At 41.6% G+C, this 15,294-nt stretch overlaps 1 protein-coding gene across 2 annotated transcripts in view; it reads right to left on the reverse strand.

Annotated features, from left to right (window-relative positions):
- Positions 1-15,294, reverse strand: part of LOC124790106 (coronin-7) — a 238,154-nt gene that overhangs the window by 35,423 nt on the left and 187,437 nt on the right. For both annotated transcript variants that reach the window (XM_047257676.1, XM_047257675.1), the window contains one exon: positions 1,076-1,215. In XM_047257676.1, the coding sequence (XP_047113632.1) occupies positions 1,076-1,215 (140 nt within the window). The remainder of the gene's footprint in view (positions 1-1,075; positions 1,216-15,294) is intronic.

The following is a 15,294-nucleotide window of genomic DNA, read 5'->3' on the forward strand; positions in this document are numbered from 1 at the left end:
GGAGTCCCTGGTTTGTCAGTTAGAGGTGGGACTCCGTCACCTCCAAAGGTCCGAGGCATTTTGCTCTGATTGTTGCCAGCATCATATTTAAAGTACCAGGGAAGCAGGTTGCTAGTCTTACTTGCCCCGAGTCCCATTGGGTTTTACCCCTAACCGCTGAGGGACTAACCGGTGGATTTGGTAGTCTTTGCCATATGAGCACAAAGGTGACCACGACTCAGAATATGTCCGAGATGCCCAGCCTTATACCAAAGTAACTGGTATCCCGACTGTCGGGACCACTTACTTGGCCACTCATACGTTGCCCGTGGTTCATGAACTAGGACATGACTACAGGAACCCACACCTGGGATATCTAAATGCTAATTTTGTCATATTTTCGTTCCCTGAAACTCTCATATATTACCTAATACATTAGGTGTTCAAAACACAGGCACGATAAAATCACTGCAGTGTAATGCAGGTGTACCTTTATATTTTGCTACACTATATGTAACTGAACTGAGAAACCATGTAATGCACACAGCATTTCATGAAATTACTGAAAAAATTATTTGTTTGCTCATTCTGTAAATTCATTCATTCAGCCCTGATGAGCTGCAGTGCCACAGTACCAGTGCAATGTTTCTGGCTGTGTGTGTGTGTGTGGGGGGGGGGAGAGGTTGCACATGCAAACACACTGTTTACTTCTGAGGAGGAGGTCATACCAAAACTTAACAACAGTTTCAGATTTGCTTATGTTCGTGTCTCAACAATACAGGGAGTTCTTAACTTTACTCCTTCCATAACTATTTTATTCCTTTGATCCCATCAGGAAGGAGAATTTTCATGGATGCAGAGCAAGTACAGATATTAACTGAAAGAGACAACACACTTTTGGAAACTGCATTTATAATTAAAATATTACCAAACTTCTATAAACTATTTGTGCTTACTCAGGTTAACTTTAACAATATAAAATTAGCAGGAAAGCTGCTGTTTTCTTATTTATGTTAGATATAAATAATTGCTGATTATATTTTACTTCTAGCTATTCACACAAATAAACTGGTGTGTACAATAGAGCCACTGTTACCTGCTCTTGTGTTTCTTTGGTAGCATCCGACATCTCAGCATTCCATGCCAACCTGTTGAATGGCTGCTGGACAAGACTAGATATTGTCTTTCCTTGAGATGAAGTATTTTGTTTGTCTTGACAACCTTGTGTTTCTGACACTGAAAAATAATTTGAACATTCAATGCTTCAATACAACTGGTTAATACTTTGGAATATACATGACAGGTTTCATTCAATTTCATCTGTCCAAAAACAATTACAAAAAAGTCGATCAAGTAATTTAGAGACTTTTACTTTCTGCCCATTTTTCTGCATCATCACTATGATTCTCTAAGTAGTATAGGTATACTTGAACAAGCTTCTGCAACCCACTTTCTGCTTCTGTGTTTTCTATCACTCCAGAAGTTAAGTTTCAAATTCGAATATCTTAAAAACACGGAGAAGCAAGAAATCTTTAGATAGGTGACAGTTACTGGGAACAGACAGGTAGGTGTGCGGGAGAGTCGCTTTGCCTGGAAAACAATGGTCTGCAAATTCACTCACAGTTAACTACCTGGCTAGCCTCTGTTGTGTAGTGAACTCCTATGCCATTTAGAATCACAGAATTCTCAACACTATGGTGCAAGTCTAAAAAATCACAGCTGAGCTCATCACTGAACCTTCAAAGTCTCTAGTTCAACCACTTCAAATAGACCCAGAACAAGGTGCCCAAGATGAGTTCTGGCAACAAGGCTGCAGGTGGTGGCTTCACTGAAGTTCAGTTGGCAAGGTCGATCATGTCAACCTTTTCTACCTGTCCCTGGAATGATCCTCTGAATCCAGATCCAGATGATGGGCATCATTCTATTGCATGCTAACCTTGTATAGGGTAGTAAAACAGGTACAATTTTCAAAGTCCCATAGTGAAGCTATCTCACTAGATTTTGCCTATGTAGACACAAGGCAGCTGCAATGAAAACATTTCACCACTGAGAAAGGATCAAGGCAAAACACATCAGCATTTCTGGTGAGCAGGAAGCAGACTTCAGTAGACTGTAGTAGATCAGAGCAGCGAAACAGGGTTTCATTATGTGATGAAAGAAAGGCTAAGCTGAAGGCAACGAATGGTACCAAGAGCTTTTACAAACCAGTTCCATATTATAACAAATTCAACAAGTAATCACGGCAGAAGGAAAACCACTGATACCTTCACAATAGCAAGCCCTATCTGGTCATGACGGATGACATCAGGTAAACATTAGCCACTACTTTGCTCCATAAATACCCCAGAAGTTTAGCTTGTAAGGCAATCGGGCAGATGATCCATGGGGTATGCACTCGATTCCCATACTGCAGTGAAGTGACATCTGGTGCAACCCTGTTATAGATTTCCTGCATGTTACAGACAACAGTCACTACTGGGAGAGACAGCACCTCGCCATGATAACCAGTTGCCGAGTTCAACAACTACAGTCTGTCTCTTTCACAGGTGGGAGGACCTGGAAGTTGTTAAAGTACGTGATCCCACTTCTGACACCAATGTTAGTGTATATGATCCCTGGTACCAATGTTAATGTATACAGGCACAGGGAAGGGGGGGAGAAGGTTGTTATATATGCCTCGTGAGGACAATGTGCAGGAGGTCAAGCGGTCAGGACTTGAGAGTGGGCATCCAGGGCTGCCGTTAAATGACAAAACAGGAAATTAGGTACAATAAAGAGGATATATTTCAATGTACGGTGTACAACAGACACCCACAGTGGCGGAAGTTACCAGGTTTAGGCCAGTTTAGGAGGTTGCACAATTAATTGAAATGGGCAACAGAAGGGGAAGTAGTTCATGTTAACTTACGTTGGTGGCCGGTCATGAAAAGCAGAGCCAGAGGCTCTGCCTTCCAAAAAGATGTCTGTTCTGCTCGAGGTCTGGGTTACAAGAGAGAGAGAGACAATGGTGTTTCACATTTGCAGAACACTCCATGTCCACACACGTGACCTGTATCCCACACATGCTATTGGCTAAAACCAATGGCATGAATTCGGTAGCAGCTTCAGCAGTCTCAGGGCATCTCTTGTCAGCAGCTTTAATTGGACAAAACTGCCTCGATTCTGAAAGACAGGCAACTTGTGTCATGTGGGCACAGCGTAAGTTTCTCTGGGAGAAAACTTGTAAAGATTTCACTGGGCCTTTTAAATAAATTGTTTAAACCAATTCCCTAAAATATTCCTTGACTGGTTGCCACCAAGTACAAAGTCTTTCTTTCCCACCAGGATCAGGACACCAACGTTCCTGACATTCTGACAGACTGAATAGGACCTACCTGGATGGCAGGCCAATATCATCAAACTTCACAGCTCACGGCAACCATCACTGCAGTACAATGGATGACGAAGAAGGGCGGTGAGTGGGCATTGCACCTACCAAGTCAGTCTGTGTAAGTTCAATACACACACCACCGTCACTCACTGCCGCGGTGTCATGGTACAGCCCGTGCTGGAGCCACCAGAAGTGGCGAACTGCCAGAGCAGCAGCCAGGTAGAATGAAGTGTGGGGTGTCAGCTGCCTTGAGCAGGCTGAAGGCCACTTACAATACAATTCCTCCACAGTAGGCATTGACAGATGATGTCAACTGTGAGTCGAGATACTACCTATATTTTTATGGAAATAAAGAAGTAATTCTGAATCTTCTTTCACTGCACCTACCGGCAGCCACAGGTCACTACCATCCTTCAATGGAAAACTGACAAGGGACAAACTGTGAGGTTCCCTCCTGATACAGAACCAACTCCACTTATGCCCTCCCAATAGCCACCTCTTGCAATTAATTCCAAAGTGCACCACAATCCATGTATGATGTTTTAATTATCACAAAAAGCCCAATAATGGTTGTGTTCTCTTTTTTCCTTTAGTGGTAGTAAATCCACATGTTTTCACTTCTTGCTTTGCTCCATTGTCTTGGGACCTTAGTGATACACCCCAAAACTTGTTCATTGTGATTAGGTGGCCAAAAAACTCATCTGAATTGTCTTGACAGGACTGCAACATTTCCACTGCTGCCTCAGTCTGGAGGGCTTTTAGAATGAGTAAGACTATTCATGAAACCAATAGATTGTAACCTTTGTCATGCTCAAGATTTTGAGCAAATGGATCCCCGACTGCTTTTCACTTTTTAAACTGATACCTTGATTTTAATACGCTGGTCTTCAAGTACCATGGCCTCCACTTTTTTCACGATTCTCAGTTCTTCACAAGCCCCCTATACAATGAAGCAAACAAATGTGAACATGCAATAGCAAATGGGAATTCTTCGTGCAGATGCATGAATTTATTCATGTGTATTTCACAGTTGCTTGTGTTTGCTCATGTACAACTGCTTATCAGCGTTTAGTGAACAACCAAAGGAAGTTCGCATCCTCTTCTCCTCAGCACTAGGAGTACAGAAAACTACTAAAAGAACATGCATACCAGATGTGCTTCTGAAATCCAAGAGAGAGACAACACAAATGCTGAAGGAAAATAAATATGATTGGTAGAAAACTGCTGAAGCCCTCAAAAATCCTACTAGGGATTTGAAAAAGACAATAAAATCATTAGATGGGTGCATCAGGCAGAAACAGAGTGAACATATAATTCTTTTTATTAAAAAGAAGAAGCATAATATATCTTATTGACAGTCAATGAGTGTCAATACGTATGTATTGCTTATTAGCATCAAAAATATATGAAAGATCTGGCAATTCTCACTGTTTATGATCACATCTAATTACATGACTGATGTGTCACCATTATGTTATCAATTTTGTTCACCCAGGCTTATGTTTTCTGACCTCTAACAAACTATGTAACAGATTTTATCATGTAACCCACATGACAGGTTGTATGTATATATTGCACATTCCATTAATAACAAAATGAAAATGACAGATTTTTACTCAGCATGCAGAGGAGACCTTGAGATACAGACACAACGAAAAAGACTGCTAAGCTTTTAAGCTTTCAGACAAAAAATTTCTTCTTACAAAATAGAAAACACAAAGACATGGCCACTGTCTCTGGGCACTGGGGTCCAACGGCAGACTGTGTCTGAAGTGAGCAGCAGTCTTTGGGGTGGTAGTAGAGATAAGGAGGAGGCATGGGGCAGGGAGGGGGAGGGATAGCAGGGTAGGAGTATAAGACGATGCTGTGTTGCCTTTGGAAGTTTGCTGGGCTGTGGCGGGGACAGGAAGCAGAATCAGAAGGCTGTGCTGGGGAGAGGAATGGGGGGAGGGAGAGGACAGAAATAGAGAAGGGGAAAAGATAAGTATGTGCCTTGGTGGTATAGAAGTCTGTGTAGCACAGGAGTGGGAGCGGGCAAGGTGATAGATAGGTGGAGGTCAGGAATAGTAAAGGTTAAGGTCAGAGGGTTATAGAAATGAAGGGAAGGATACATTGTTGGGAGAGTTCCCACCTGCACAGTTCAGAAAGATATTGTTAGTAGGAAGAATCCGGATGGTACGGGTAGTGAAGCAGTAATTGAAGTGAAGCACATCATGTTGGGCACCATGTTGAGCAACTGGGTGGTCCAGCTATCTCTTGGTCACAGTCTGGAATTGGCCATTCATGTGGATAGATAGCCTATTAGATGCCATGCCTCTGTAGAAAGCAGCACAGTGGTTGCAGCTTAGTCTGTAGATCACATGGTTGCTTTCACATACAGCCCTGCCTCTGATAGGCTAGGAGATGCCTATGACAGGATTGAAGTAGATGATATTGGGAGGATGTATGGCACAGATCTAGCATCTATGTCTGTTGAAGGGTAACCACACGGCAAGATGTTGGGAGTATGGGCAGAATAGGGATGGAAAGGATATTGCGTAGGTTCAGTGGGTGGCAGAATAAGGCAACAGATGGGCAGAGAGGATATTACTCATTTCAGGGCACAAGGAGAGGTAGTCAAAACTCCGGAGGAGAATCTGATTCCATTTCTCTGGTCCTGTATGTTACAGTCATCAGAGGAGTGCTCCTCCATGGCCATACAGTGGGTATGTGGGAGAGGGTAGGAGAGAGAAGGCACGAGAGATCTGTTAGAGGATGAGGTAGGGATGGTAATTCTTGTTTGTGGAGGCTTCGGTGAGACCTTTGGCATATTTGGAGGGAGACTGCTACAGATGTGATGACCTCGGGTGGCTTTGCTGTGTGAAAGAGACTTCTTTGAACATAATGGGTGGCAGCTATTGAAGTGGAGGTTTTGTTGGCAGTTGGTAGTTTGATGTGGATGTAGGTACTGACACAGTCATCCTTGAGGTGGCTTGTTGTAGGTGTTGAGAATCTGGAGGAATGCGGACAGTGTGTCAGCCTGAGTGGTTGGGAATGATTCCTCTAGATGGCTCATTATTTCTGTAAAAAAGTGCTCTCATCTTGGACTACTGCTATCCACCAATTCTACAAGAGCCTTCATTCCAAGGCCACAACAGAATATCTGTCCCATCCTTGTCAAACTATAAGTACATAAAGGCCTGTACATATGAATTACTTTATTTTCATTGTTCTTAAACTGTAATAGCAAGACATGTCCAACATCCTTGTAAAAGTGATCTATGGAAGAGTAAAGCTGCTGCTACTACCAATGGTGCAATGTTTTCTTGAACAGTAAATAAGTAGGACCTAACTTGAAATTAACCTTGCTGATTCTTTTTAACTTTCAGGGTATCTTGCACTACAAGGATTACAAGTCTCCTTGAAGAACTGGAGATACAACATCCAAAAAATGGTTTGTGTTATGAAAAAAAAAAAAAAAAAAAAAAAAAAAAAAAAAAAAAAAAAAATTACAGATTCCCTCAAACTCTTCAGAACATCTTGTTGAACTTTTGTTTTATCAAGTTTATGCTTATTAACGGACTCACTTGACATAAACAGCAGAAATTAATGGCAAATACAGACAATACACACTGCTGTTGAAAGTGGAAACTAACTGGAACACAATACGACAGTCATAATTAATGTAAACACAATATTTCATTGCTGCAATCTATTTGATTTTAGCTATCTTTATGCTGTGATCATGAACTGTGTAATAACTCCTTGGATCAAACTGGTCAACAATGAATACTACGGAGAATCAACTATGAAATGCCAGGTCAGTAAAACAATACATCGGTAGGACAAGGACAATGTTTTTTTAGGACGATAAAACCTTCCACCACGGCAACACCAAATGCAAGTTTATGTGTTTCATATGTGCCTCAAACAGACTTCAGTCTACATGAGAATAATTTATGATATTTGCATTGTAATGTAATGTACATGGTTTAGGAAACAAAATAGATGCTTTTGAATCATTTATCACAGGACTATCTCCACATGTAGTAATCATTACAGAACACCAGAAAACAGTGGACAACATTCAATACTGCAAATTAGAAGGCTACAACCTAGCTACCTTCTACTGCAGAACACACAATAAAGGTGGTAGTGGTGGTGGTGGCAGTGGTGGTGGTGGTAGTCATGCTGGTGGTAGTGGTGGTGGTGGTGGTGGTGCCTCCATCTACTCAACAAAACATAATTTTATAACCACCATAGAAAAAGTGCTCTGGGGGAACAATTTCTGTGTTGACAAAGATTTAGAAATGGCAATTCTTAAACTCATATTCCCCCCATGAAACATGGACCTTGCCGCTGCTGGGGAGGCTTGCGTGCCTCAGCGATACATATAGCTGTACCATAGGTGCAAGTACAATGGAGGGGTATCTGTTGAGAGGCCAGACAAACGTGTGGTTCCTGAAAAGGGGCAGCAGCCTTTGCAGTGGTTGCAGGGGCAACAGTCTGGATTATTGACTAATCTGGTCTTGTAACATTAACCAAAACAGCCTTGCTGTGCTGGTACTGTGAACAGCTGAAAGCAAAGGGACATTACAGCCGTAATTTTTCCTGAGAGCATGCAGCTTTACTGTATGGTTAAATGATGACGACGTCCTCTTGGGTAAAATATTCCAGAGGTGAAATAGTCTCCCATTCAGATCTCTGGGCAGGAACTACTCAGGAGGACATCGTAGTGCAGCAGTTAACATCACTGCCTGGCGTACTGCAGGAGGGCACTGCCAAGCAATGGTATGAGAACATCGAGGAGAAGTTCACAAACTGGGAAGTATTCCAGGTGGAACTGAGCAAGTATTCGGTAACACACAATGACAGAAGTGCAAAGCTGAAGATAAATTAAAATGCAGGGCACAGCGTCCAGGAGAAACTACAGCATCCTACATTCAAGATGTCTTGGAGCTGTGTAAAATAGTGGATCCTAGAACGAAGAAGGAAGATACGGTTGCACAACTCAGGAAGGGTGTTGCTGAGGACATGTATCAAGCCGTACTCCTGAAGGAGGTTTTGACAGCAAATGACTTCATGAAATTGTGCCAGTATATCAAGACAAAGCATCAAAAAAGAATTACATGCAACAAGTTTGAACGGCTTCCAAACGTCGTATCAATGCACTTAATGGAGGAAGGACCTGATTTCACCTTCATCAGATAGCGAGAGAGGAAGTTCAGAAGGCACTTGGATTGCACGGTGAGCAAAAAATCAAGATACTTCAAGAGGTCATACGGGAGGAAGTGTAACAAACACTGAACGCAATCTCTCGTCCTTCATTTCCCTTTAAAAAGGTGAAAAAGTCGAGACCCGGGCAAAGCTACATTCCTACAATGCCGCATGTGGAACCTGTTTGGGCACCAAGGAAGACTGTTGCTTGGAGAACCCAGGATAACCATCCAGTATGTTTCCACTGTGGCCGATAGGCACATGTTGTGTGCTATTGTCGAGAAAGGCGGCAGTTATTTGATGACACCCATGGCAGAAGACAGCAGACCGATCTTAGCCGATGCCAACTCCAGGATTATGAAGAGGAACAAGAAGATGTGGGTGTAGGATGACATAGAGCACCATCGCCACAAGATAGCTGCTGGAGAGGATGCTCCCCAAGATGCCGATCAAGGTCTCCATTGCCATTTAGAAGTTCCAGCCAATCACATAGCCATCGCAACCTGGAAAACTAAAGGGTGCGGCCTTCCTTGGAGGTGAGGCCACAAGAGAAAAATCCTCCACCATCGATTACTACAAAAATGATAGGAAACTACGTCAATATCCTCATGGATGGCTGACTAGCTCAAGCTCTTGTGGGCTCTGGAGTTTCATATTCAGTCATTTCAGAGAAGTACCATCGCCAGTTGCAGGAAACCGTATTCGTCAACAACAAAACATCTCTGCTGAAGGTGGCTAATGGGAAATATGTAAAACTTACAGGAAGATGTGTCATTCGTGTGGGTATAAGTGGCCATACACAGCCCTTAGAATTTATCGTCTTACAAGAGTGTCCTCATGACGTCATTTTTGGATCGGACTTTTTGAAAGCTCCTCAGGCAATTATAAATTGTGGTTGCTCGAAGATTATGCTAGACGAGATGAGATGCTGTGGATGGGAAGATGTGTATCTGAGCATGTGGAGACTGTGTGTGCTGGATGAAGTGACCATTCCTGCAGTCAGCACTAGAAAGGTAACTGTAACATGTCATGCCATGCATCAACCGATGGATATTGTAGTGGAATGTAAGATAAGCATACCACTGAGGAATAACTTGGTCATCCCAGCCTCTGTCATCTCATTTAAGAATGGATTCGGTGAATTGTGGATAGTTAACTGTCACGGAGAAGTGCAGATCCTTCGAAGACACAAGCAGGTAGCAAATACTGAGCCGTGAATTGCCAAACAGCTGAGTGTCACAGAAACCTCTCCTGCCGAGTCTGTGGGCAAAATTGTCACTACCACTACTACACAAGATCTTCTAGCTCGACTATCACCAGATCTCACTAAGGAACAACAGAAGAAGCTACTTGCCATTCTTCAAGAGTTCTCTGAATGCTTCAATCCACAAGTGAAGAGCAAATTAGACAATTTGACGGTGAAGCTCCAGATTAGTACTGGAGACCATCAACCAGTAAGCCAGAGAGCATATGATGTGTCAGCAACGGAACATCAAATAATTCGAGACAAGGTAGAGAAAATGATGAAGAATGACATCATTCAGCCTTTGCAGAGCCCATGGTCATCACCAGTGGTCCTCATCAGGAAGAAGGATGGCAGTTGGCGCTTTTGTGTTGATTACAGGAAGCTTAATAAGATAACTAAAAAGGACATTTACCCCATTCCACAAATTGACAATACACTAGATCATCTGAAGGGGGCTAATTTTTTCTCAACCACTGACATGTACTCGGGATACTGGCAAATCGAAGTAGATGAGGCTGATTGTGAGAAAACTGCATTCATCACCCCAGAGGCCCTGTATTAGTTTAAGGTAATGCCATTTGGTTTGTGTAATGCACCAGCAACTTTTGAATGGATGATGGGTAATCTTGTAAGTCACCTGAAGTGGACAACATGTCTTTGTTATTTAGATGACATTGTAGTGTTCTCAGAGATATTTGATGAACAAGTAACAAGACAGAAACTTAATCCAAGAAAGTGTCTCTTTGGAGCAAAAGAAATAAAAATGCTTGGACACCTGGTGTCAAACAAAGGTGTGCAACCAGACCCAGAAAAGGATAGACCTATAACAGAATTTCCTATTCCTGAAAGTATTAGAGATGTGAGAAGCTTCCTCGGATTATGTACTTATTACCATCATTTTATCAAAGATTTTTGTATCAAAGCAAGGCCACTCCAAAGAGTTGTTAAAAGCCAGTGCTGAATTTATCTGGGGTGGTGCTCAACAAGATTCTTTCGATGTGCTGTGAAAAGCTTTGATGAGTGACCCTGTAATTGGTATGTATGATAGAGCGCATCTACAGAACTACACACAGATGCCAGTGGGTATGGGATCAATGCTGTTCTGGTGCAAATTTTGGATGGAAAAGAGAAGGTTATAGCCTATGCTTCTAGGACACTTACAAAAGCCGAGAGAAACAAATTCAACTACAGAAAGAGAATGTCTTGCTGTGATCTGGACCATGTGCAAATTTTGATAGTATCTCTAAGGAAGGCCATTCACAGTTGTTACAGACCATCATTCACTTTGTTGGTTGACAGGTCTTAAGGGTCCAACAGAACAACTCACCAGGTGGACAATGTATGACATTACAATAGTGTACAAAAGTGGAAGAAAACACCAAGATGCCGATTGTCTCTCACAAAACCCTGTGCAAGACCATCAAGACTTTCATGAAGATTGTGATTGTCTCGCTGCACTCCGGGATCTCTCTGCCAAGAAGAAGGAGGACGCCAAGATATCTCAAATTATGCTTGTCTTAAATTGGTCAGAGGATGTGAAAGGACAATTTAAAGTAGTTAATGGATTACTTTGCAAGAAAAACTTTGATTTGCTTGGAAAGAGGTGGCTACCAGTGATTCCTAAACACATGCGCTTAGATGTTCTACAGAAATTCCATGACATACCTGAGGCTAGATATTTAGGATTTATTAAGACATATAATAGGATCCACATGAGATTTTTCTGGCCAGGTTTATTTAGGAGTGTCCATCACTATGTGTCGCACTGTCGAGAGTGCCAGAGGAGAAAGGCAGTTCCTCAGAAACCATCTGGCCAACTCATACCAATTCCACCAGCTGAAACGCCTTTCCAGCACATTGGGATTGACCTCCTCAGACAATTTCCAACGTCTGCTACTGGCAATAGATGGATTATTGTTTGCACTTATCACCTGATTATCTTAGCAGTAGCCCAAACGCTTTTAAGTCTAAATTTAAGAGTTTCCTCATGGCTCACTCCTTCTACTATGTCGATGAGCTCCTGGAAGAGCTACAAAATTAAGCAAATTCCAGTGTTACATTCTCGATTTTCTTTATTTAAACTAACGACGTGTCGCCTGAATATGTTTCTTATATTTCATTTTATCTGTTTCTACAATCTACAACTGAATATGTTTCTTATATTTCATTTTATCTATTTCTACAATCGTGTTGTAATTTCATCTATTGACTCGTTCCATGACCATGGAGACTTCTCCTTAATGTGGTCCCACGGAACAATAAATAAATAAATAAGAAATAAACGCCATTACGAAAGCCGTGAAAACAGCCGAAGCATTCAAGGTAGCCAAATTCATCGTGGAAGACATTGTATTAAAACACGGTGCCCCAAGGTTGTTAATTACGGATCGAGGGAAAGTTTTTCAATCTAATCTTGTGACAGAGATAAACCATAGGTGCAACATTACTCATCACATGATGACTGCCTACCATCTGCAAACTAGTGGGCTTACTGAACACCTTAATAAGACCTTGGCCGACATGCTATCAATGTTTGTCAGTGTTGAGCAGAGCAACTGGGATGAGGTGCTACCTTTTGCGACGTTTGCCTACAACACTGCTAAACAAGACACCACAAGATTTACACCATTTTTCCTGGTGCATGGGCATGCGGCAACAACAACAATGGACACTGTGGTTTCTGTTACATCCTGATGACATGAATGGTGACTACATCGACCAGGTGTCAACCAGAGCTGAGGAAGCTCGGCAGTTAGCTTTACTCCACACGCTGCAGGCACAAGAAAACGATTGCCAAAGGTATGAGGCAAGCCACAGCCCTGTTGTCTACCAGCCTGGTGACCTCGTCTGGTTCCTCACTCCTGTTCGGAAGGTTGGTCTCTCTGAGAAGCTCCTCAGGCGCTACTTTGGACCTTATAAGGTTCTAAAATACTTGTCTGATGTTACTTACGGAGTTGAAGATTTGACCCCAACACAAGATGACAAAAGATCAGAGATACGGTCCACATCCTTCGAATGAAGCCCTATAAGGATCCTGCAACCCAGGGTAAATTCTAAGCTCCAGTGACAGGCAACCAGCGGAAAAGTGACGAAGAGTGTAGCGGCAAAGAAAGTTCTAGGAATATCACCGCCAGGGTGAACATCAGTCATCGGGAGTCGGAGTATGCAGGACCAATGACTCATTCCCAGACTAGGAGGACATAACAGTGAGACACTGTTCTCTTAAGGAGGGAGCAATGTCGCAGAAGAGGTTGAGTAGCACAGTCACCGTGGTGTAGTGGTTATGATATTAGACTGTTGCATGGAGGGTCGTTAGTTCAAAACTTACCTGAACTGTAAAATTTTAATTTCTATATTTGATTCGAGTACATTCTAGAAGTATCCAGAAATGTCAAGAATCATTGTACTGTAATGTTCTGTAACTGTATATATACCATGTGTGTTCTGGCCGGAGGCAGTTCGCTCCACGCTCTTGTATGTGCAAGTGCTCAATAAACCTTTGTTAAGTGAAGTTAATGTTTGTTATTAATCTAATTATACCTTCTTCTGCAAGACAATATTACCAATGACAGTGTCACTAAAGTGGGATTATTAAACTTGGTTTCCTAAAATTCTTTCACCGAAGATCATGAATACTGGCAAGTTTTCCAGTCCAGATAGTATTCAAATTAGTGTTCTTTCAGAGTATGCTGATACAACAGCTCCATACTTAGCAATCATATATAACCACTCGCTTGATGAAAGATCCATACCAAAAGCCTGGGAAGTAGCAAAGGTTACATCAGTATTCAAGGAACCAAATAAGAGGAATTACAGACCTGTATCACTGATGTCAATTTGCAATTGGACTGTGGAACATATACCATGTTCGAGCACTATGAATACCCTGAAGAAACCAGTCTATTGACACATCTCACCACATATCCAGACAATATTGTTCTTGTGAAACACACTAGCTCTCTAAACAGTGGAATGTCCACTTTGGGATATCAACAGTTCTCACCATAAAAATGACAACCCTAAGTGTCATCTTTACAGTGAGTGGTAATCTATCCTCTCCACAACTGTTGACACTAGCTGTTTATTCATGAGAAGTAATGAGTGCTATCGACAGGGATCTCAAATTGATTTCATATTTCTAGATTTCTAGAGGGCTTCTGACACTGCTCCCCACAAGATACTTCTAATCAAATTGTGTTTCTATGAGTATTGCTTTAGCAGTGCGACTGGATTTGTGACTAACTGTCAGAAAGGCCACTATAAATAGTAATTGATGGAAAATCATTGCATAAAACAGAAGTGATGCCCGGAATTCCCCAAGGTAGTGTTACAGGCCCTCTGCTGTTCCTAATCTACACAAATGATTTAGGAGACAATCTGAGCAGCCCTCTTAAGATTGTATGCAGATGATACTGTCATTTACCATCTAGTAAAGCCATCAGAAGATCAAAACCAATTGCATAATGATTAAAAAAATATGTGTGTGGTGTGAAAAGTGGTAATTTTCTCTGAATCATGAAAAGAGCGAGGCTATACACAAGCACATACATAAATCCATTTAATTCTGGTTACACGATAAATCACACAAATTTAAAGGGTGTCAGTTCAACTAAATACCTAAGAATTACAATTATAAACAACTTAAATTGGAATGATCACATGAATCATGTTGTGGGGAAGCCAAACCAAATGTTACATTTTATTGGTGGATCCCTTATAAGGTGCAACATGTCTACTAAAGAGACTGCCTACACTATGCTTGTAGGTCCTCTACTAGAGTACTTCTGTGTGTTAATGGGATCCTTACTGGATGGGATTGATGGCAGATATTGAAAATGTCCAAAGAAGCGCAGTTTGTTTTTATTATCATGAAACAAGAAAGAGTGTGTCACAGATATGGTAAGAGAGTTGGTGAGGCAGTTATTAAAATGAAGGTATTTTTCGTTGTTGTGAGATGTTTTCATGACATTTCAACCACCAACTTTCTCTGAGGAATGTGAAAATATTTTATTGTCACCAGCTTAGATAGGGAGACATAATGGTCATAATAAAACAAGATAAATCACAGCTCATACAAAAATATTTAAGTGTTCATTTTTCTCCACACCGTTACAGGGCGGCACGGTAAAGAAATAGTCTGAAGATCGTACGAACAACCCTACCCCAGGCACTTGGTACAAACAACCCTACCCCAGGCACTTAAGTGTGAATTGCTTAGTAATGATGTAGATTTACATTCCACAATGGACTTTCCACTACCAGAGTAATTAGTGCTTGTTTCAGTTTGGACACGGTCACTACTTATATTTTAATACTAAACACGAGACCCCATCCAAAGTAATTTCTCACTTTGCACTACAAAGGCTATTTTATTTTATTTTTAAATTGGTTTCAGAGACACAGAAAAATATTCTACAAACTCAATGAGAGAAAAAAAAGGGCAAGTTTCCCGTAAACTCTCTATTTTTACTTAATTTACATTGTGTTTGAAGCGATTAATTAA

This window comes from Schistocerca piceifrons, chromosome 3 (assembly GCF_021461385.2).
Source record: "Schistocerca piceifrons isolate TAMUIC-IGC-003096 chromosome 3, iqSchPice1.1, whole genome shotgun sequence".
Lineage (NCBI taxonomy): Eukaryota > Metazoa > Arthropoda > Insecta > Orthoptera > Acrididae > Schistocerca > Schistocerca piceifrons.